Source organism: Carassius gibelio, chromosome B22, assembly GCF_023724105.1.
Source record: "Carassius gibelio isolate Cgi1373 ecotype wild population from Czech Republic chromosome B22, carGib1.2-hapl.c, whole genome shotgun sequence".
NCBI classification, from domain to species: domain Eukaryota; kingdom Metazoa; phylum Chordata; class Actinopteri; order Cypriniformes; family Cyprinidae; genus Carassius; species Carassius gibelio.
The window spans coordinates 36,639,558-36,664,514 of record NC_068417.1 but is presented as its reverse complement, the minus strand read 5'-3'; the positions used below and the strand labels follow the sequence as shown (position 1 = coordinate 36,664,514).

The window sequence follows — 24,957 nt, the reverse complement described above, 5'->3', positions numbered from 1 at the left end:
CGTTACGTAGCCATCTTGTGTGTAGAGCAGAGGAAGCGGAGCCGTTAGCTCGAGATCTGTATTGACAGCCGACAGACTGACAAACAAACCGTCATTCTGCTCCAGACAGACTGTGTTAATGTGAGAAACGGGGATCAAACATGCGTTACGACGTGTCGAGATGTCAACCCGATGTGTTTCGCGGAGGATATATGCCTTTGAAGACGACAGAGCGCTAAAAACGGACTGCGCCTCAGAGTCGCGCGAGTTCCGCGACTGGAGAGTTTCAACTGCGAGGGCGGCCTGAGGGAAACTCTCACTCCGGGACATGGCCTTCGTTTAGGCCACGGAGGATAAACACACGGGCTCGCTAGGATTAAACACAGCTGGAGTAAAGCTGTCGTTGTGTTTGGAGTTTCAGTTTAAAGGATTTAAAGGACTAAAAATGGCGCGATGAGGACGGAGCTCTGAGGGGAGTCTTGCGTTAGCGTGACGCTAACCAAAAATTACATGACATTTTCATATACATTGCTTACATTGGAGCTGTTCGCTGCACTTTGACGTGTTGAGAGACACTTAAAGCTGTCAAAATGTCTAAAATGCCGTCGAAAAAGAAGAGCTGTTTTCAGATCACCAGCGTAACGCAGGCTGCGCAGGTGGCGGCCAACAGCAACACGGACGACACCGAGAGTTTAGACGACCCCAGGACTGAGGACATGTCCTCATCCGAGATATACGACATGTCCAAAACTGGAGATTTCGAGCCGGAGGCGTGTGATGTCAGTTTATCTGATGAATCGCTTCATAACGAGGCTGAAACATCTGGGGCGAGTGCCCAAGATGTTCCCATAACGAACATACCTGGTTCTCGCAACACAAGTGCGGTTCATATGAACCCACCTGTCCGTTCAGTTAGCGGGTCTGTATCTTCCCAGTCTTCGGTTGTATCTAATGCACCGACCAGCATCCAGACTTCATCAGTTAGCAGTTCTGCCACAGTAAGTACCTGCAGCTCCCGTTTCAGGGTCATCAAGTTAGACCATGGCACAGGTGAACCCTTCAAAAGAGGTAGGTGGAATTGCACTGAGTTTTACGAGCGGGATACGGACAATTCCTCGTCCGGCCGGACTGTGGATACCATTAAACACGCAAGCGGCGCGGATCACAGCGCCGACAGGGACGGACCAGGAGTCACTGGAGGTTCGATGGCTGTGCATGTTGTGTCTTCAGTGTCTGCGGCAGAGCCACGTACAGATAGTGGCTACTTATCTGCACCATCGAACCCGTCAGTGGAGCTTCAGCAGCAAACCCTAGGCATCTCTCAGCAGGGATTAGGGCTTGCAGCCCAGAATGCCCATATCAAATCTCCAAGCATGCCTTTGGCAACTCAACCACAGCCATTTTTTCCCGTGCAGATTCATCAGAGTGTTATTCCCTCAAATCAGTCCCAGACGGTCTCGGTGGCTTCTCTTCCGCTCACGACCCCGCTGAACCAGGGTCCGTCACCTGTTATGACTCCTGCAGCGGGAAGCGCTGCACACGTGCTTGGATTAGTTCCCCAGCCCGTGGACGGCAGAGGGCTTCCCATCGGCCAGCCGGAGCATGTTCAGGGGCTTTTACAGCAGCCGGGCATCAGCACGGCTCTAGGGAGCGTGTCGGCCGCAGCTGTTGTACAGCAGGCACCAGTGCCGCTCATTCAGCCGGCGGTAACCGCGTCTGTCAACACCCTCGCTGGGGTCCCTGGTGTGCAAAATGTGCCTGCTGTTATGTCCAGTGCCTCTAATGCCCCCCAGAGCATGCCAAAACAGACGCCACAGAATCCGACTCAGGGAGTCCTCGGAGGACTGGGTGCGCAGATGACCCCCGCTAACTTTAGCCAGCTCCCCACCGGCGTCGCCCAGTACGTGGAGAACCAGAGGAAGCCCGACGGGCTGCTCCAGAGCTCTGTGCTCATGGGAACACCTGCTGTCAGCAGCCTGTTCGGGATGGCTATATCAATTGATGGGGATGAGGACAGGTAAACCTCTATTCCTGGTGTTGCACACTTCAATTAAAAATAGAGATTCTGTAAAGTAAACCAATTTATCACAACTTTTGCAGGTGTTGCAAATATTTACTTTCCAAAGTGTGTTACCTTGAAAATAGGAGTTATTATTGGTGCGTCTGAGTCAAAATGTGCGTGTTGACCTTTTTTTTTTTTTTAAGTGGGTAGTTTTTCACTAAACTTGTCCTGGAGGCCCCCTAAATGATCCTTTTTTCACAGACTGTGGTGACTCTTTTTCACGTAAATCAGGGACGTCCAAACCTCGTCCCTGAAGGGCCACTGACCTACAGAGTTTAGCTAGTCCAGACCTAATTAAACACATCTGATCCAGCTAATCAAGGTCTTAAGGATTACTAGAAACCTCCAGGCAAGTGTGTTGAAGTTGGTTGGAGCGAAATTCCCAGAAACAGGATTGGACACCCCATCATAAATTTTTACCAACATTTTTAATACAATTGATCTACATTATAACACTGCACTTTGCGTTATATCACCTTGGCATCTAGTTACTGCTGTTGTGTGGATGTTTCTAATATAATCTCTCTGTATTTTATTTAGTGGGAAAGGCATAGAAACACTATTGTGGACTTTTGAATTCCTTGGCTCACGGTGAGTCAAATGCATACCAAAATGTATTTATATGATGACTTCCCAGAACCCGGTAAATGTGAAAAAAGGTCCATTCCACATTTTGAATGTCACCTTGACATTACACATCTGATTTATATTACATGGACATATAAAATAAGAAGGGGTCTCCAGGTCAGGAAACATATTTGTGAACTTAATAATTGAAACTTAATTTGTAACAATGTAATGATTATTTCTTCAAATCATGTTAAACCAGATGTTTTGAGCCAATTATTCCAAATCTGTTATGCATAGTAAGAATAGTTTTATTAAGTAATCCTCATCACTTTGGTTCGCGTGTGTTTGATTAGGTTAGACAAGTTTTTTTTTAAAAGTCAGTGCACACATGACTCGGAAATGTGTAGATCTGAGGAAGCACCTAGCATCTTTTTATTTTTTTATTATGCACGTATTTATTTCCTCTGTCCTGCAAACCACTTCAAACTTGATTTAAAAAGGCATCCTGTGGTTATGAGCATTTCATTGGTGAAGCCTTTGGAAAGTTTGAAAGTGTCTGACTCAAGTGATCTCATTTTGTGTTTGTGGAAACAATTCACACCAAATTTAATCCAGCGCACTATCCAGCTCCTAAAGATTTGTTTTGGTGCCACTGTTTCCTCTCATATGCTTTTCACCAGAAGTCGAGCTGTTTATTTAGACTGATTAGGCGATGTTAGCATGTGCTTCCTATCTTGTGATGTACAGAAGCTGCTCTGCACTCTATGCACTAACACTGATAAGGCCTTCACACATGTGGAACATCTGCATGATGTTATTTATGCTGCATATGGACGTTGTTTACTGTCCGCAGTTAGCAGAAATCTAGAAAAATCTGTACATTCTGTGCTGAATACATGCTGTCAGCGTTATTGGTTCAGAGATGGAGCTTTAACACACACAGGTTTAGATTAAATTGTACACATTTGCGTCTATCTTTGTGTAGGGTTTTAGGAACATTCTCTTTTTTTGACCGTCTAAACCAAATTATTTAGTAGGTTGATGCACTAGGTGCTGGTTTTAATGAAACAAAATTACTAGTACTACTAATATTTTACAGTGTAAATGTTTTTTCTTTTGTATTATGTAGACTTTAACTTTTGTCCGGGACAGATTGGGGAACGAATATGCAGAAATAACTGAAGGATGTTTAATGTGCATTTTTATTTTTGTTGAGAATGCTTGGAAATATTGCAACATGGGTGGCAAATGTTAGTGAGGATAAAGGAACGACAGCAAAGGGTGAGCTTTCAAAATAGCTTATTTACCGTCATTGATGGTAGTTGATATGCTTTTCCTCTGTTTATTTTGTTGGGATAAATGCACGCACACTCGTATTTGGGCAGTGAGATTTACCGAAATGATTGGAAAATAGACAAGGCAACAGGTCAGTTTTATCTTGGCTTGATATTATTGAGGATGTAAATAAACTTGGGAAAAATTGAACATTTACTGAAAATGTTTTCAACCTCAGACCATCCAAGATGTAGATCAGATTCTGAGAAACTTTGCATTCCATCACTTCACCAATGGATCCTCTGTGATGAATGGGTGCCGTCAGAATGAGAGTCCAAACAGCTTATAAAAACATCACAATAGTCATCAATTAAAATCACCTGAAGTGGAAAAACTGTGTGTTTGTAGGAGATCGATTCAAAATTAAGACATTTTTACTTGCTTCCAATCATCTTCTCTGAATCAGGAGAGAAATCTGCATAGATCAAGCACTGTTTATAAGCTATAACAGTCCAAGACCGTTTAAAATAAATATTGTGATGTTTCTATCAGCTGTTTGGACTCTCATTTTGATGGCACCCATTCACTGCAGAGGATCCACTGGTGAGCAAGTGATGCAATGCTAAATTTCTCTAAATATATTCCCATGCAAAAACAAACTCCGCTACATCTTGAATGATTTGAGTAGGAGGCCATTGAGGTTGCTGTTGAAAGAAGGTGAGGTTGTTCCAAACCAAAGACATTATTTTCTCACCTCATAGACTGAGATCTGCACATCAGCGTTTGATAATCTCTTTATACTAAAGATGGTTGCATTAACTGAGGATGATGTGAGATGTCTCGGTTCTCTAGCATATCCTCCTCCACTGTATACACAGGAAATGGCCCTCGATAATTTTGACTTTCACTCATCACTTTCTGTTCCCCTATAAACACCATAAGAAAGAGGAAGTGACCTTTTAACAGAGATGAAGATATGAATCACTTTATTGACTTACCGACGGTTGAAGCCATGGTGAACGCCTCAGGATTTGTAGAGAATGTGTTTGAAAACAGCTTGGCTTTGAATGCTGTATGTTTGAACAGTTGCAGAGTTTTGTTTTTTTTCCTTACGCTTTTTTTTTTAAAGAAAGTTTGTTATTGCGATCCTCCGTTGTTGTTGTAGTTGTTATCTTCCAAAGGTTGTGCAACTACATCTACCTGACTAGTTGGCGTCTTTATATTCTCAAACGTGTTTGTTTATAGATTTTGAAAAATTAGTATAGTCTGACACTTTTACATATTTAGCCTGGCACACGTTTGAGAAATAGCAGTAGCTGAAGTTAGTTTGTTTGAAGAGCAGGTGTGGTGGTGAAGTCTTATTCCTCACAGTAATGGTGCAGGTGAGTCAGTCCTCTCACTGCGCTCTGACAGTTAGCTGTTTGTATATATTATGCCATCATGCTTTCATGTTTTGGAAGACGTGCCCTTGTACATGAAAGCAGTGACCTGTCTGTAACTGACTCATAAGGCTTTATATGAAGCTGAAGCGTAAGAATGTGTGCTCACTTCTTTTAACAGACTAGTGACATTTCTGTCATCAGAGTCTTAGGGAACCAAGTCTCCAGAAGGTTGAAGACCTTAGAGATTAGTTTTAAACCGAGACAGTTACTGTTTGAACAAGTTAAAAATATCATAGATCAATTCAAAACCCTTGAATGTTGAAAGAAACTGGTCACACAACAGATTCTTCCATAAATCATTCCAAATTTGTAAGATCTTTGTAACACAAATGAAGATATTTTTGATGAAATCCAAAAGCTTTCTGATCCTCCATAGACAGAAACGCAACTACCACGTTCAAGGCCAAGAAAGGTAGTAAGGACTTCATTAAAATAGTCCATGTGGCATCAGTAGTTCAACTGTAATGTTATGAATCTACAAAAAATGCTTTTGTGTGCAAAGAAAATACAAAGAATGACTTTATTCAACAATTTCTCGTAGTTCATAAAATATCTGTTGAAGCAAGCATTAATCGCAAATAAGGAACCGAGAGCAGCCATTGACGATGTGTTTCTTGGAGGTTGTAGTACATTAAATAATGATTAAAATGACTTTTACATACTCCAGGTGACCTGTAAATGCGAGAAAAAACGTTCCATTGCAGTTTTGCGAAATTTTCCTTTTACAAATTACTTTAAAAACCACCTTATGGAGCGTAAAAAAACTTTTTTTTTTTTTTTTTTTTTTTGCGATCTAAATTTTCATGTTTCCATTGGGTGAATTTTCAATTCACAATTTCACTTTGCACAATTTGAAGGGTAATGGAAACGCAGCTACTGATCACATTCAGAATAATCGATCTATAATTGCTTATAGAATTACATTTGCGCTTTTGTTTGAAAGTGTTTCACTAGTAATGCTAAATTCACTACTGAAACTTGGAAAGCTAGCTGTCTGTCAAGGTTTTTCTGAACATAATACATGTATTCAACATCGCCAACTTTGCACCTGGGCCAGCTCAAGTACAGTTTTCGATCCAAAACAATTACTGTATGACAACAGAAATGAAAACAAAAAAATATAATCCGTTCGGCATGGCAGAGCAACAATAGCTCACCCTCACTGTAGGAAATGTTTATTTCTAGATATCAGTAGGGCTGTATTTGTCCTTCATGTTGGTGAACTGCCAGTGTTTGCAAATTATGTGGCTAAAGATTAACCATGAATTATTAAACAAAACATTTTCCCGAAGTGGGCGGGGTTAAATGTGTCAGATGCCTTGCCAGCTGATGGTGTGTTAGGTGTGGTAAGCATGGCTATCTAACGGTGAAAGTGAGATTTTTTTTTTTGCCAAATGATTCAATACCGTTAAGAATTTTTTTATTTTATTTTGAGACTCCTTTTTCTGTGTCCCTGTATTATAGACCGTTTCAGTTGATAGCAGACATCCTGAAATATAAAGAAGAGTTTTTGTGATGCCCTCTTCTTTGAATGCTCTGTTTCTATATGTTCTTTGTTATTAGAGCTTCTACAGCTCTGTGTACAGAAACCTGTTCCTGCGTAATCCTCTGCCAGCTTCACGTCCCCAGGGTAATTCCATTCGTCAGTCGTCATCTTTTGGTGGAAACATGAAAGAATATTTCCACAAGTGTTTGTTGTAAGCACCATTTGAGGGAATTTTGCTAATCATCTTTTCTCTTTTGTATTTGTTTCCGTTTTGTCTTTTTGACTGAACTTACGCAACCATTTGTTCAACAGATACTAAGCCCACATGGAAATTTTTGCAAAGAGTTCTGTAGAAAGCTTTGCAGATTTCAGTCTAATTTGAGTACAAATCTGTGAAGTCCTTCATTTTCTTTATGTTGTGTGTGTGCAGCTTTTTTGGACTTCACTTTGCAAGCTCTACTTATAAAAGAAAAAAGAAAGAAATTACTATATTATTAAATATTTTGCCTTAATTGCCTACATTACATTCATGTACCAGTTAGAGTCTAGCACACTTATCTCCATTTAACAAATTTTGTTTCATAATGAATTTATTCCACAGATTCTCCCCCCAAACTACCTTTTTTGTAACTAAATGGTGCTTTATTAATTATGAGGTTTGACCTTCTGTGTTTTCTAAACAAATACCATTTCTATCACAACTTCTGTTGGGTTAGAGACAGCTATTTTATAGCTGAAAATGGTAAATTATTCAGTATTGTATTCAAGGCCAACTTTTGGACCAAGACTCCATTTAAACATTTGGAATAATATTGTGTGTTTGTGTAAGATGCTTTAGATTTATAATTAGCTTTTTTATTATTATGATTATAGAAACAAGAAGTCATTGCAGTTCTGTGGAAGCCCATTTCTGCCACTGAATAAAAGATAAAAAAATGGTAATTGCATTCATTTTATGTCACAATTTTGACTTTTTCTCGCAAATGCATTTTTTAAAAATATATATTGCAATTCTGACTTTTTTTCCCTTGCAATTATGAGATTATTCTGTGTATTTTCAGATATGATCTTGCTATAAAATTCTGAATTGTGTTACATAAACTCGCAGTCATGTGTTATGAAGTCCGAACTCGCAATTCTGACTTTCATCAGAATGGCCAGATTTAAACCCATAATTCTGAGAAAAAGAAGTCAAAATTGTGAGGGAAAACAGAAACTCTCAGTAACATTTTTTATTCACTGGCGGCAGTGAGCTTGCACACAATTCCAGTGAAGTCAGATTTAAAGATAAATAAAAAAAAAACAATAAGAAGTGAGTGTAGTCATTGCTGCTCAAAGTATAATAGTCACTTTGTAACATTCACTGTGTTGCATGATCAACCAAAGAAAATCTAATTAATCTCCTTTTAGTTAAGCTGTATAAACTTGGCTGTAAATCAATGTGATCATTTGTGTAGGGGATCCGTGACTCACACTCGATGGCTGTTCTGACTTTTCCTGTTTGGCATATATTCACTCTGAACTTTGAATACTTCATGCCTGTAGCTTGGGGCTTAGACGCCAGAGCCGTTTCACACCCTGAGCCTTTTCACTCTTCGGTGTATATTAATGGCCATTCAACTTTGTCTTTAAAAGCCCTTGGGCATCACAGGAAATTTGTTTTGGTTTTTCCTTTTAAATCTTTGACATTATATAACCTTATTTATCTCTCTCTCTCTCTCTCTCTCTTCTCTTTCTTTTATGTGCAAGGAATCCCTCCACGGCTTTCTATCAGGCCTTCCCAAACGGCAGGTCAAAGGCCATCAGTGATGGGTATGATCACTGTGTGTGTATTATATTGCACTCTTGGCAGCCGTGAGTGTGCATGGAGTGAGCATGGCATTTGTGGAAGTGTTTCAGGTCTAAGTGTCTAACATCTGTAACTCTTACACATGGACCCTCTTCACAGGCTGATGATGCATTCACATGGTTATTAGCATTGCAAATCCTTTGTAAAATCATTGAATCACCTATGACTACTACCTCTCCTGAGAACTCTGCAAATGTGAAAAGGGTCCATTGTTGACACTTTTGGCTTGGGCGCTTGCTCATCTCTCTGAAAGCCATACACAAACCAGAGTAATGAGAGCATTTAACCTGTTGACAACAAAATACACATTTATTAACATATTTTTACTGCAAACTAACATCAGTCGAGTGTTTGAAGTAACTTCCTTTTGTCATCGGATGTGGCTTCTTTTTATTATTCAGTTACAGTGATCGCTGTAAGCCTTTGTCTATATTAGTGATTTTCTGGTTATATTATTATTATTGTGAGGCATATGTGGATGAGGGCTTACAGTATGATTATATATATTATAGCACACCATAATGCTCACACCACCCTATTTTGGGTTAAAATGTGAAAAATAATACTTATCTCTGTAGAAATTTGAAGCAAACCATAAGGTTTTCTCCAGTGTTTTGCCAGTATTCATTAATGTAATAATATACCTCATTTAGGGTCCAACCCCCACCGCCACCCCCCCCCCCCCCCCCCCCCCCACACTTTTTTTTGGACTCCTTTTTAATGGTTAAACCAGGATTTATTAAAGGGGTCATATGATGTTGAAAAATATGTTAACATGCTTTAATGTTAAAAAAGCACATTATTTTCCAAATACTGTACATTATTGTAGGTCTCTCTCAAATGCGTGGTTTTCTACGAAGTCCCTCCTCCTGACAAGCGCAGTCTGCTCTGATTGGCCAAGAACACTGCAAGCACTCGTCAGAATTGTAACAACTGTTCAACGCTAACTGTGTTACTCAAACCACGCCTTCTTTCTTTGCGTGAACATTTGGGCAGCATTACAATAACTTTGATGAAGAATTTCTCTATGAATTTGAGACTTTAGTCTTTGCAACTTTACAGATCTTCTTTATTCACCAAGAGCTTGTAACACTCCAAAGAGAAAAAGGAAAATTTTAATCGCATCATATGACCCCTTTAATCAAAAACAATGCCTAATTTCATGAAACGTATACAATTTAACATCAATTTGTTAAAAGTTAACAAAAGATACATTGTTAGGTACGGTGACTGGGAGGAGACCTGTTCGATTCACTTCATTTTGTTGTGGCCATGACATATTAACTCGTGGTAATGTGATTAAGTGTCATGGCCTTGAGATGTTATGTTGAGGGAACGACATTCATTTATTGTTGCCACGAGTTTAAGGCGTAAACAAACCTGTGTCACCATAGCAACCTGCTATTAATATTATAAAAAAAAATATTTTTATGAATTTGACAGCGCTATATTTATATATTTATTGTAATGTATATTTATTTCCCCTTTCAATTTGTTTATCGCTTTACCTAATATATTTTTTTTATAATGTTAATTATGCTAGTATTTGCTACCATATATTTAGCAAATACTGTAAATGCCTGATAATTATGCCAATAAAGTTTTTAACTTTATGAATGCATTTATGTCCTTGTGATGATAAATGAGTGACAAATGAAAAGATACAAATGAAACATATAAAACTTTTTTTATGTATATGTATATATATATATATATATATATATATATATATATATATATATATATATATATTAGTTTATATAAACATATCAGTCTATTTGTTGATAGACACCGTGCTGCTTTGCCTCCAAGAATTCTTGTCTCTTTAAAATGTGTAATTTGTCGAACTATTTTTCTATGAACAAAATGTCCATTAGAGGTGTTTTAAATGTGTTTCTGCATGAGTACATCGAGTACTTAACTTAAACCTCAGAGGCACAAATTGACATTTGATTGATTTGAAAATTCAGTAGTTCTTAAACAAAGGGAGGGATTGTACTGACAGTGAGCCAGAAGGATTTTACATTACCGTGTGAGTCATAACTCATTATATTCACATTCATGTCAAAAGCTGATTTCTGAAATTTGCTTCATGTTCGCTCCTGTCCCCACTGAAGCAAAGTGTTGACAGCCATCAAACCATTGTCCTGAAAGGTCTCAAGACCTTAAGCAAGACTTGAGACTGATTTCTTGTGCTGTGACTCACAATCAAATGCCTACAGATTTTGATGATTTGATCTAATTGAAATAATTTTCAGAACCATACAACAATTTAACAGCATTTATTCATGAGAATGATTGTCATAGGTCTTTGGGACAGTTGCATGTTTAAAGCTTATTCCTAGTCTGACCCTCTCTGAGAGTATTTATGTGATGTGCTTTAGTGCAGATCAGGAAACTTGTGCTTCTTATTTGACTATTTATACCACTCTTTTATCTCCATCCAAAGGCTCCAGGGCTTTTAGTTACAGGCAGATTTCCATGGAAATACTTTAGTTTGACAATATTTGCATATATTCGTGCAAATGCATTGGCTTTTTTTTTCTAGATCAAGTTGATTGATTATTGATACAGATACTGATTCTGTCCATTACATCTGTGAGCTGTAGCTGTTCCTGAATTATATTTGGATATGTTGAGTAGGATTGTTTCACTCAACAATCCTAATCTTTGGTTGGAGCAGAAAGAGATATTTAGCAGAATGTCCAAACTGTTCTTCTACACACAGTGTAAGTAGACCAGTTAGTTATTCACTGAAAATCTTTCCTTCACTCTAAATCTACTCTTTATGAAGCTTGACAGGTCATGGTCTACTTGTTTTGTATGGACAAGAGTGGCCTGGCCTATTTTCCTAAAATCTCCCTCTCAATTACACAAAATAAAGTAGTTTAGGCTCTTTGGAAATATGTGACCATTGACCACAAAACCAGTCATAAGGGTCAATTTTTGAACCTTAGGATTTATGCATTATGTGAATGCTGAATAAATAATCTTTCCATTGGTGTATGGTCTGTTAGAATCTGACAATATTTGGCTGATATACAACTATTTGAAAATTTAGGAATCTAATGTTGCAAAAAAAATCTCAATATTGGGAAAATAGTCTTAAAGATGCGTGTTCATTTCTTAACCCTGGCCATGTTTTTGGATGTTGCTTCCGAATTAAAAAAAGAAAAGTTAATGCTCTATCGTGTTGGAGTATAACAAACACCCTACACCAAACCCAACCCTGAACTTACACAATAGTGTTAAGGGATGAAAAAGGGATATAAAAATTCCTGCGCCTATGCAACCCTGCTATTTTAACTTCCTTAGACATTGGTTTGAGCTGTTCTGTCAAACTGTAGTTTCACGGGATTTGTACTGGAGCGCTTCACTATAGAAGTGCAATGGCGTATCGGGTGAGCTACCGAGCAAACCTACTGCATTTGAAAACCCATACATGAGAAACGGTATATGTGACGCTAATCAGTTTTCAAATCTCACAGCAAGTGAAAATCATTTTGAAGTCGTAATATTACATTGTGAAAGTTAGGTTTTCTTAATCAAAACTCTGGACCTGTAAATCATACTTTGTGTGGAAAGGAATAAAAGTTCTTAAAGTTTTATTGCCTCTAGATATAGATACATATAGGTATGGTTTTAGGATTTGCAGAAAGGGATATAACTGTATTTCCAATGAGCATGCATAGAAAAAGTCATACTTGTCTGGAACAATACGAGTAAATGACAGTATTTTCTTTATTGAGCAAACCTGCATGTTCTTATAAAGATGTCCTCACAAATTCGGATAACATAATCAGTTGGCTTTTATGATTAATTGAATTTGGTAAAAAAAATAAAAATTCTTCACAAATGTTCTCGAAAACCGCAACGACTGGCTAAATCAAGCACAATGTTAAGCCCTTGGAAATCAGAGTGCAAATATGGGTTGTGTAATGGATTCCTTTTTTTAGGATTAGAATTTAAGAATGAAGAAAGCAGCAGAGCAAAGATTGTGAGCTAGCAAGGATTGTCATTGATTCTAGGCCAGCTAGTTCACGATCTGCTTATCCGACCTTCAGATTGTTCAATTGTGTGGTTACATCTACAAATAGACTTTAACCTGCATTATGGAGTGAATAAAACAAAAAATATACTGGAAATATCTGCACATAGCTCACATTAATTCAACTTGGATTAATGTTTTGGATTATTTTACTTAAGATATCATTTTAGATGTCTAGCTTTAGAACCAAAATCAAATCAGTGTTTTTAGAAGTTGGCTTAATAATGACTTACTGTAAGTCAGCCACCTCCAATGGGTGCAATGTTCTTGTAATAAAGCAGCATTTTGACATTGGGCATGTACCACTTGACTTTTTCCATTAGCAGTGTGTGGGTTGTTGGAAATGATTCCATATTAGATTGATTCATCAAAGTGTTTTCATAGTGTAGACTGAGGCTCGTCAGCATTTCCATCCTCAATTTATCTGCAAAACAATGAATGCTTGCAGATTTAAATAACCTTTTAACTAAGCCATAGCCTGCATTCTGCTAAACAGCAGGAGGCGCCTGTTGGAGTGCGTGTGGATGGAGGTGGTAACACCGGGTGATCCACATGACTCCCACCAGCGGTAGGAGGTCATTGTTTCTAGGCCAGCTGTGTGCTGACCAAAAACATTATGTAACAGCTCAACGAATCAATTAAGAGGATCTCTCAAGACTCTGGACTTGTTTACAACAAATGGGTGTTGAGGATGAATCACTCATGACTCTGATTTCGAGCCGAAGAACCTAGTTGAACTTTACATGATGTCCAGGACACTTGAGGGAAGATACACTCTGGAAGACATTTTTAGCCCATTCACACTGAATGAGTTTTTTCTTTCTTTATTGTATTTATGTAATCATGCTATAAATCTAAACGCTTGACCATTGCATGTGCGTCTTTTGCAGCATCTCGCACATGATGATGTTTTTAGTAGTGATGCTCAGCTGAAAACTTTTCCTGCAACAGCTAAACATGTCAGCTGTGTGGAAGGTAGAGCTGGTTGATAACATCTGTTTTTTTTAAACAGTCTTCATTTTGATGAACTGACATTTTTTAATCTGTTCTGTTCAAGTTGATGCATGAACGAAACTAAACGTGATTTATAACTCTTCTACCATTTACATGATCTCAATAAGCTTTGTTCATTGTTGCTTGTGATATGAAACAAAGGCTTTCAAATTCAAATAAATGTCAAAATTCACACAAAAGCGAAATTTTTAACAAATGTTATTTTAATTGCTGAGATAGTTCAGTCAGCAGTGCTTTTGTCTCCATTGTTTAATGCACGATCTTACATTTGATTTTCAAATCAAGTTTTTGGTTAAATTTGAACTTTACAGTTTACTTTGGTGCATCACAGTTTTTAATAGTTTTATTTCCACAATGTTGTGTCTCAGTTTGAATAGGGCTTAAGGCTTTTTTCTCATGTAAATTACTGCAGAATGTCTTTTAGGGGTTGCATGACTTCAGATTTAAGTCATCATTTATTTGATGAAAGTTGAGTCGACTAGTTGCTGTCCAATATGGCTGTTGCTCCTATAACAGCTCATTTTTGTCAGTTCTTTTGTTTTTGGTTAGTTCTATTTCTCACAGATTTGTATTTTACTTTTTTTTTTATGTAAATGAAGCTCAAGTTCCAAAATTACAGAAAGTAATAACATAAAACTAGTGCACCATGAATTCTCATAGCTTTATTAGACTAAAAAGTTGGCGTTATTCACTGAAATTATTGACTTTAATCTTAATCTTAAAGTCAAAGTTCAAAGTTTTCAAAACAGAAAAAATCTAAGTTTTCTTTGGCATTTTCATGAGAGAAGTAGATTTAGGTCCTGATTTGTGAACAAATCATTGTTTTGAGTCAAATATTTTGGTGACTCAGTTGCTCTAGTTAGCAAGCCAGATCTATTTTTGAGTTAAATTCACTGGCTCTTGTCATGCCAATATCCTTGTGGGCAGTGCGCTGACATACAGCAACCTTTGCGCTAAGGGTGTCCCGAGTTCGAACCCTTACTTGAGGACCTTTCCCGATGCTGGCTCGATCCATTTGCAGTGATTATCAATTGGTTAGTCGTATGAAGCTGCCATATGCCATATTTAAGTGTGATTGTTCTCGTTGTTGTTGTTTCACAGCTGAAGTCCTCAGTCATTGTTATACAGAGGTTTTTCAAATGGCATTAAAACACCAACCAACTTAACCATACGGAAATGTAAAAAAAAAAAAAAAAGATTTTTTTTAAGATGGAAATATCACATTTTCAGATATAGCCTAAATACCCTGTGAGTTAAAAATAATTTTGAGTACCTGTTCCTCTCCACGTCTTTAAATTTGACTAATACCAGGTTCTTTTCTTAAGAAATTAGTTTCCTCATTTGGGGGCATTTATAGTGCCAGGAGGAAGTATCGTTTGTGTGTGTTTTAGTCACGATGCAACATGCAGATAGATTTGACATCATACACATAAACATACTGTGTGAAATATGTTGTTGAGAATGAGGTAATAAGATTTTATCATGTCCACTGATATCAACAAAACTTGCAAGATGTACATGATTCATTCATAAGCTCATTAAAAACATGTCACAGGTTGTTTCTTTAACTTTGAAAATTACACCTGATTTGCGAGTTTAGTGACCATTTAAAGTTAAATTCATGCATTCATTCATATATGTGACCCAATAGCCATCTATTACATAGTATGGGTCAAAATTATAGATTTTTCTTTTATGCCAAATATAATTAGGATATTAAGTAAAGATCATGTTCCATGAAGATATTTTGTAAATTTCCCACCATAAATATATCAAAACTTAATTAATGGTTAGTAATATGCATGGTTAAGAACTTAATTTGAACAACTTCAAAGGCGATTTTCTCAATATTAGATATTTTTTTAATATTTTGATTCCAGATTTTCACATAATTGAATCTCGGCCAAATATGGTTCTGTCCTAACAAACCTTACATCAATGGAAAGCTTATTTATTCTTTCAGTTGATGCATAAATCTCAATTAAAAATAAAAATTAGCCTTATGACTGGATTTTGGTCAATGCTCACATATTTTTTTTTTATTTTCCATGGCACACTGTTGTTGATATTCACTTTATTAAAAGATAAGGATCTTATTTCCACCTTAAGGAACTGTCTTTTCTGCCAAGAGTTAGTGGAATAACCGTGAATTTCACAGAATTTTGATCAAGATATATATATTTTTGAATAGTTTCCTTGATTTCTGGATTCTGTGGAAATAGTGGCTCAAGAATCGTAGATAATGTAGGAGGTGTTTCCTAAAGCTCATATTTAGGTAAATAGTATTGAATTCAGCAGTCAGTTGGTGTGTGTATATATAGACTAACATGCACTATTCTGATGCAACTATATGACAACAAGCAGATGTTGACACCAGTTTAGAGCAGATGCAGTGGACGCTAGGGACCACTTGATTGCAGCTTATACACACATTTTTGTGTATAAGTGTCCCCTTTCCCGGATCGTTAGATTTTGGTTCATTCACACGGCTTGTGATTTCCTGGAATCTATGCGTGGGTTCACACACAACCTGTAAACGTCCCATAATGACACGTGACATCATGATGCGATGTGTAATGTACGGGTCGAAAACACTAGGCTACCAAGAAACGTGAAGGAGAAAAAGCAAAGCGGAAGTGTTTTCGTTGCCTTATAAACATGGCAGCTGATCAGCTACAGGGACATTGTTGTTTATGTATAATATGCTTAATGCTCAAATTACATGTTTTTTTTTTTTTATTATTAACTTATTTTCGGGGAGTTAATGACGTAACGCATACACTGGAAGCAAAATTGGCCGAGAGTAGGAAACAATACGAAGCAGGGAGAAGTAGAGCACACAGGTGCCGTCGGATGCTAGAAGCTACACCTCTGTTTACACGGCTCATGCATACAGGGGGTTTCTGAGAGAAGAATGTGCGTGTTATGAAGACCTCAGGGCTGTATTTTCATCCAATGTCCTCGAAAGGTTTACTGCCGGTCAGTGAGAAAAGAAAGCTTTTCAAAAGTTTAATCTCCTTGCCCAGAGGGGGGAAGCTCTTCAAAACACTATAACTGGGTTCCCTGAACGGGAAACGTCCTTAATGTGCTGGTGCAGTAGACGGCCACATCCCTATTATCGCTCCAGGACGATGCTGCAGCTTACTACAGTCGTAAGGGATGGCATTCAGTTGTACCTCAAGCTGTTGTCGACCACAAGATCTGGTAAGAATGTAGTCCCTAAACTATTGCGATCTTTACAGAAATTTTCCACGTGGACCGATATCATCTCCATCTTTCCTGAACTATCATCACAGATGTGTATGTGGGCTGGGCGCACACATGACGCTCGATTGTTGTCCAACTCTCCCATTTTCCAAATGGCAGAAGAACAAGGTGACCTGTTTCCTCGTGAGGCAAGCAATGTTTGATTTACTGTAGGTTTTTGGTGATATTTGTTATATCAAGATGCAAGTGTTTGCAACCACTTTGGGTGTTCACAATTGCATTTTACAATATTGCAGTTTTATTTTTAAACAGAGCTACATGTCCATTTAATTGGTGATGCTGCGTACCCCTTCATTCGGGAGGCTATGATAACTCTCATCTAACTTGTTTACACTGTTACATACACATCCATTTGTACTAACAGCTTACATGTCAATGACTCTCAATAGTAAATTGTTTATTTTTGAAACGCTATAAAGTCTGTTGTACTTGTTTACATTGCTGAAATAATGGAGTGCCGATACACAATTTAGGATTGATATACAGTAGATCGGGATCCTATCAATAGATAAGACTGATATGACTCTGTGTGAGCAGCATTCACTACACAGATCCGCAGTTCACTGACAGTTATCAGTTCATAATCGCAGATTAACCCCATTCAATTTCAAACGCAATATTGCCTAATTTTCAGTGAACTACGTAGTGAATGCCACTGGTGAAGGAATCGTTTAACAATGCGTCCAGCAAGGAACACAATAGCTTTTGTTTATGTTTCTCTGGAAATACCGGGCTGGAAGCAAGGTACACGCAGAAGCAGCAACTACTGCAGAATTAGCTAGTTCTCCTGATAACTCATGTTCCTCATTCCTACATGGAGACAAGTCTGCCCAGTAACACTCCTGGGTTAGCCAAATGGATTGTTACCCATATATTGTAAAATAAATTGGTTGGTTCTTTGGTTCTGGCTTTTGTTCACACAGGACGCCCTCTGCGACTGAACCCGGTAATGTTACTAGGTCCCCAATCAGGGATTTATCCCAAAATCAATCCTGGGACGGGTTTGCGTTCACACAAAAGGGAAAGGGGTTTGAGAGGACTGCAGAAGTGACTTCTTCTTTATGCTAATACATTCATGAAATGTGAGACTGGAGCAGGAAACCAGTCATAAGTCGCTGAGGTATATTTGTAGCAACAGCCAAAAAAACACAGCACGGCCAAATAAGCAGTTTTTCTTTTATGCCAAAAATCATTAGGATTCTAAGTAAAGATCATGTTCCATGAAGATATTTCCTACCGTAAATATATCAAAACTTAATTTTTGATTAGTAATATTTTCTCAATATTTAGATTTGTTTTTTCTCTATCAGATTCCAGATTTTCAAAGAGTTGTATGTCTGCCAAATATCGAACAATCGTAACTCAATGGAAAGCTCATTTATCTAGTAAAAAAACGACTCTTATGGCTGGTTTTGTGGTCCAGGGTCACAAATTGTTTTACACATGAATGCGTCTGATTGCCAGTCATCTAATGGAAGATTCTGGTACTATAGAATACGTCTGTTCATTTTGACAGCACTTTTTCTTTTCAGATTTAGTTTTTTTGCCTGAAGGGAATGCTCTAGTTGCGGCGGTTGTGAGATTTAAGGACACTTGATGCGGTTTGGGAGACACCTATGATCTGCGGCGGCATGTGTTGGTTTGCATGTACACGTCTGTTTGACGTGCCTGCGATCCAGTTCACAATCCCTGGTAAGGATGACACAGAAATAAGATCTAGAAAGCACATGCATCCCAGAAAAAGGCTTAAACTTGTTTTTGTGACCACTGAGTACCCAAAATTAAATTGGAAGCTGGTGACTTCTTTGAGGTCATTTTCCTTGAAAACATTACACAACGCATTTTTAATTAGAAAAACACTCAAGTACTGACCTTCTTTGTGTGTCGAATTCAGTCTTGTATTGGTTTATTGACAAATTTTAATATAAAGAGTTTAAAATTCAATGCTTTTTGCTCACTTTCAGCCAATTTATAATTGATTTCAAATTTGTGCATGTTAAGTATTTGCATAATTAGACAAAAAGTATATCTATGTGTGTGTTTATATATATGTGTGTGTGTGTGTGTGTGTGTATATGTATATATATATATATATATATGTATGTGTGTGTGTGTGTATATATATATATATATATATATATATATATATATATATATATATATATATATATATATATATATATATATATATATACATACACTACCAGTCAAAAGTTTTGAATAGTTAAAGGTTATATATTTATTTGTTGATTTATTCAATAATAATAATACTGTGAGATGTTTTCTGTTTTTATTTTATTTTAATGTAACTTCCAGCATCATTAGTGCCACATAATGTATTTTCTAAACCTTTCCGACTGTTTCCTAAAATGTTTGCTTTGAGTGCATTAAAACGTCGTTTGTACGATATAAACTTTAATAAAACCACTCCCAATCCCAATCCCAAACGAGGAAACATGAGTATAGAGTCCATGCTGAAGTGTGGCCCCGCCTCTCGGGGGTGACGTCACCCGCGGCCACGCCCCCCGAGAGCGCACAGATTCCTTAAATCCTGAAGAGCGCCTTTACTACTAACACTAACGCACTTCTGAGTCTGAGACTAACCGATCATCAACATGCGCTGCAGAATGAGTTACTGTCTGCCGTACTCTCCCGGATCCTCTCCTACATACTCGGGGAGGATGTTATCATGCAGAGCACGGTGCAGGTAAACGGCACGAATTAATAACGGTTGAACCGCGATGCTTTCTATTATTATTACCTGAGATCAACTCTTGAGTGAATTCTGTTGTGCTTTGGCTATGTTTTCTGAGAAGACTCTTCATTTCTTAGTTTTATTAGTGAAGTATAATTGTTGTGAACCCGTTTGTGTTGATTGTGGGTTATTATGTTATATTATTATTATGTTAGATCAGTGAATGTATTGTGTTGCGGAATAAGCCTTCAAGGACATGCACGTCACGTACGCACTCTGAGTTCATTCATATGAACAGGCCTACATCTAAACGATTGTAAGGGTTGTACGTTTATAATAAATCTCTTCTGCATGCGAGATGTTTGCTAAGCGAAGTATGATTTATTTATGATCAGTTTACGTGAAAGCCTCGATTGTTTTGATGGTAGTAATCTAAGCAGTCGTTCACGGAGCGTTATTGCGCAACTAAATGACGGAACGGAAAGTAGTCAAACTGACCTGAGAGAGTCTCGAGGAGCGCTTAATAAAAGAGTTACTGTTTTTAACTGCTCATAAAAACGCGTGTTTTAATGATGCGAACCGAGAACGCGTTCTGTGTGAACGGTGTTGAAGAACGTCTTCGGGATTTATTAATAATTGCCATTCTTACTTGATATTTAGTTCTGTCTATTGGTAGTTTTGTTGTAAGTGTTTGTATTTTGCAATAGTTATTCCTTAATAGCTGAAGTGTTATTTCCTTTTGCGTAATGGCAGATAATATTGGCATGTTGTTTTGGAGTGTGTTGCACGCCTGATTTCGATCTCATCTCTGGCACTCAACACGTGTATGATTTCATATGATACTTGCTGATAAGCACAACGAGGAAATGTCATCTTAATGTAGCATTCTGTGCAGGTTTAGTTGGAAGTGTGATTTAAGAGATATGATGTAACGAAGCCTGACAGGACTTGACTGCACTATTCCTCAGAAGAGATCTCAGTGTAAACTCTTCTGTTTTAACAGTCTTTGTTTTCTTTCTGCAGTGCCTCTGGCGCCAGTGTTGTGGCCATTGATAACAAAATCGAGCAAGCTATGGTGAGGGTTTTTTTTCACTTATTTTTTTATTAAATACGTTAATGCATTTATCAGTGAATTAAAAATAAACAATGTGGAAATAAATGTTAAGTTTATAAAACTCTCATGATTTTATTATAAATAAAACTATATTAAAATTTTGTCTTTTTTTCCTTAAATTCAGTAAATGTCAAATAATTTGACCTTTTATGACAAGGTAATTAAAGTTTGCAAATTAATTAAAATTGTGCAATTAATTATTCATAGTTTTGGTAAACAATACTTTCTGCCTTTTGAAAAACGATTAAGATGTGTACAACTTTTTACTTTTTGTCTATTTAATTTTTTTATTGACTTTTTTTTATACCACATGCCATTTTTGCAGTCATTAAATTGAAACTTTTCTTCAAGCTTTTCCAATCCATATGAAACTTGAATAAATATCAAGAGTTCATTTATGATAACTTACATTTATCATGAACAGCCTCAATGTAATAAATCCCATTGTTAGGAGAAAAAGTTATTCCATTTCAATAAAGTTATCCCTAAAACCTGTTCAGTTACACAAGTGCTGGTAAATTGAACCATATATAATTTTAGAGTTTTAAGCAAAAATAAGTCTGATATAGTTTAATAAAATCTTTTCTTTCCATAAGAAGCTGGCATGACACACACACACACACACCAATCTAAGAACTTTTCTTTGACCATCGCTGTGCTCTCCTCCTCAGGATCTTGTGAAAAGCCATTTAATGTACGCGGTGCGTGAGGAAGTGGAGGTCCTGAAGGAGCAGATCAAGGAGCTGTATGAGAGGAACTCAGTTCTGGAGAGAGAGAACGCAGTATTAAAGTCTCTGGCCAACACGGAGCAGCTGACCCAGCTCTCCTCTCAGCTCAACAGCCTCGGCAGCACTTCACCCCAACAGACGGCGGTCAACGCCATCCTACAGGAAGGAGGCACACTCGTGGCCTTGCCCCCGCAACCCAACGTGTCCACATCGTGAAGACCCCGATTCACCAGACTTGCATAAAAAAACACACACACATACAAAAAAAACATCCAATCTGCAAAGGAGATCTTGGTTTGCCATCTTCGGAGAGCCATGCTTTCGTTACACGTGCTGCTTGGCTTTCCATGCATTAGACAATCATTTTGGGAGAAGCTAATTCGGCTCCACGATGGGTGCGGTAGCTTTCGGTGGGAACGGGCTGTTTGCAGGCGCAGGCAAATGCAAAAGAGTTCGGTAGAAAAGTGGAGATTTAGCAGGAAGCTAAACGGCGATTGAGATCTGGAGACAGAGCAACTATCATGGAAAGCTTGGCAGAGCTACAGCAGGAGTCCTTTCGTCGGTTTAGATTCACTGTTTGCATATATTTATTAGAGGGCTGCTATTTTCATAATGTAAATGAACAATGTAACAGAGATCTATTATATATATATGTATGTATAAAGAACCGTTCTTTTGGTTTCTGAAATGTAAGATACTTGTTTAACAAGGCAATAATGTCCCCATGGCACAGTTCCAACACTAAAAGTGATTCAACAACATTGCTGAAACAGTCCTGTATGGTTGAGTTGGTTCGGGGTTGAATGTACATGTGTATAGATTGTAAAGTATTAAAGTATAGCCAGTTGTACAGGTGAGCAGCAGTTATCAAGTATTTTCCTTTTTCGGATTTTATTAAGTACACGCGCTATACTTTCCCTAAGTACTTAAATTCTGGCTTTTGAATTCGTTTTGTAATTTTAATTCGGGATGGGGGAAGAAGCTGTGAATTAGTTTGTATAATGTATTTGTAACCAAAGAAGAAAAGCTGTGTGCATTTTTGTAACGCACATTTTCTTTTTTGTTTGTTCGCTCGCGCTTTTAAAAAAAACTTCGTCACCTTTCGTTTCTGATTAGCATGTGCTGCATGATCTATCAGAATATTTTCTTCATGTTTTTATTTTTATTATTATTCATAATTTAAGTGGTCTGTGAACGATATTTTATTATGGATGGTGAAGGGTGATTTTTGGAAGAAAAAAACCCAGTAATGTTAACAAAAAAAATGATAATAAGTTATCCGTTTTCATTTGCATGGTGTTGTAAGATTTGACGTACAACCAAATGTTTATTACATTGCAGAAAATGTTCAAAAATAAATGCTGATTTATATTTCAAGGTGTAGTTCACACTGATAACCTTTAAAGAACGATAAAATAATAATCGTAATGAAATCAAAGCCGCAAAAGTGTTCACAGATGTCATTTACATGTATAGGGCATGTCCTCTGTCTTTTGTGCCTCTTGTAATTTGGATGCAGCGATTTGGTTTATTGTTATTTTTTAACCCAGTTTGAGCCAAACAGAAATATTGTACAATCGCTGTACATTGGTCTGAAATTTTCTTTTTAGGTTTGCTTGGTTTTTCTTTTTTTGTTGAAGGAAATGTAGTATACAAGCAAAATGTATTGTACTTGATAACTGAGCCTTTTGGGAATATCTTAAAAATACCCTTGTAATGTGCTGTTTTTGAAAGAGTTTAGTTTTCTGTCAGAAATAAATGACTGTTCCATTGAGAACTAAACCATTTTAAATGTTTCGCTGTGTTCTTGTGCATAACTCCACCCACACAAAAAAAAACATTAACTGACATGGATTGTTTCGCAGTACACTTAGTTAATTAAATATAAACATGTCATAGACTTAAAGGTTAATTAAAATGTATACAGACTAAGGATGTTAACTGTAATCATAAATGTATAAAATCATTATAAATTTTAACAGTCTACACCACAACTGTAAGGAAAACGACATACTAATATAGTTGGAATCACTTGTAGCTTTTTAACAATAAAACCATTGAAGGCCAATCAGAATCCAGCCGACTTTAAAGAGTGCGAGCATTTAAACGTGGATCAAGCGATTTCTTACAAGAAAAAACGCGCCCAACTCAACATGACCACGCCCCCTATTCCGATAGCCCCGCCCCACATTCACGAACATTCTATGCAACACAAGCGTATGGACACGCCTCCTTATTGGCGATTGGCTATAACAAGTGCGTTTTGGTGTTCGGTCAGGTCGGGAAACTCCTAACTACTACAGCTTTTAAATGGCAGATGATAAAATGGAAGTGCCTGCTTAATAAACTGAACTCTATGTTTTGCAAATGTAATTCGTTTTTTCGCTTATTTATGTGCATCATCCGGGTATTTTAAACGCACTTTTTCTTTTTGGAATTTTTCAGTGTGAATGCACTACTCGCACTATTTATACTAAAATGTAATAGAATAGTGCATAAGTACGTGAATTTGGGACGCACTTATTGTACTCAAGCTAAAATAAGTATAGAAAAGCGCAAGTCTAGGCCTTGGGTTCTTTTTATCTATTTATTTATTTATTTTTATCATTATTATTCCACTGCCCTACCACTGCAACTCGAGTTTGTAAACACAAACAAAAGTTTGCAATGCGCCGCTCCATTATTTACACGCGGTAGATTGACGTAGGTTTGTCTATGGAGAGAAAATGTGGGCGTTTCCGAATTTGTGGGTGTTTTCGAACTGCAGGATGTTTCTAAATCATGCAATGAAAATGATCCCCCTCCCCTGACCCCACCCCTAAACCTATGTTTCACTATGATGTCAGCCAATCAGGTAACATGGTCGAAAATGTCCCTGCGCATCGACCGTGCCCACCTGGTAGAAGGAAAGCAGTAGGAACCTGCCGATCACGGCAACCAATCAGAAAGTAGCAGCAGTGGCCGCGACCAATCAGATGACAAGCTAGTGACAGATACACTTTAGCAGCGACAGCCTACTAAAAAAAAAAAACAGGAGTAAAATTTGGCATTCAGTCTCCATTGGTTTGCGATTAACTGTAATATTAACAAACACCGGTGTAATGCTACATATTTAAAATTAATATGTAACATTTATAAGTAGTATCAGTAAAGCTATATTAGGTGTCTAACATCAACTTAAACTGTGGGATCTATTTGGATTAATAGTAAGCAAAAAATGCTTTTGTAGCCCTAAATTTATATTAATTTTTAATTATTATTCTTAAATTTCCATAAAAATGCAAAACAATATGCTCAATTTTTATTTAATATAAACATACCGATTTTTTTCGGAACTGCCCAGGCACGTTTTTTTTCTTTATTTCTTTTTTTTTTTTTTTTTTTTTTTTTTTTTGTATTTGATTACAAAACGGAGATGGTTTGCCAGT

The 24,957-nt window shown here is 37.4% G+C and overlaps 1 protein-coding gene across 4 annotated transcripts; it reads left to right on the top strand.

Moving 5' to 3' along the window:
• LOC127987024 (TSC22 domain family protein 2) lies at positions 1-23,315 on the top strand. 4 transcript variants are annotated; one of them, XM_052589298.1, is made up of 5 exons: positions 1-1,996; positions 2,582-2,632; positions 8,564-8,626; positions 20,711-20,762; positions 21,473-23,315. In XM_052589298.1, exons 1-5 carry the CDS (start codon positions 570-572, stop codon positions 21,743-21,745), a joined length of 1,866 nt encoding a protein of 621 aa, XP_052445258.1. In that variant the 5' UTR covers positions 1-569; the 3' UTR covers positions 21,746-23,315. The 4 variants fall into 4 exon arrangements, with proteins under 4 accessions (XP_052445258.1, XP_052445259.1, XP_052445260.1 ...); XM_052589299.1 differs by lacking the exon at positions 2,582-2,632; XM_052589300.1 differs by lacking the exon at positions 8,564-8,626.
• Positions 23,316-24,957: the final 1,642 nt, after the last annotated feature.

Excerpts from the sequence above, each read along its gene's own strand:
- LOC127987024 (XM_052589298.1), top strand. The coding sequence starts at position 570 with ATGTCTAAAATGCCGTCGAAAAAGAAGAGCTGTTTTCAGATCACCAGC. Across the intron at positions 2,633-8,563 it reads TTTGAATTCCTTGGCTCACG|GAATCCCTCCACGGCTTTCT; the intron begins GTGAGTCAAATG and ends TTTATGTGCAAG. Across the intron at positions 20,763-21,472 it reads ACAAAATCGAGCAAGCTATG|GATCTTGTGAAAAGCCATTT; the intron begins GTGAGGGTTTTT and ends TCTCCTCCTCAG.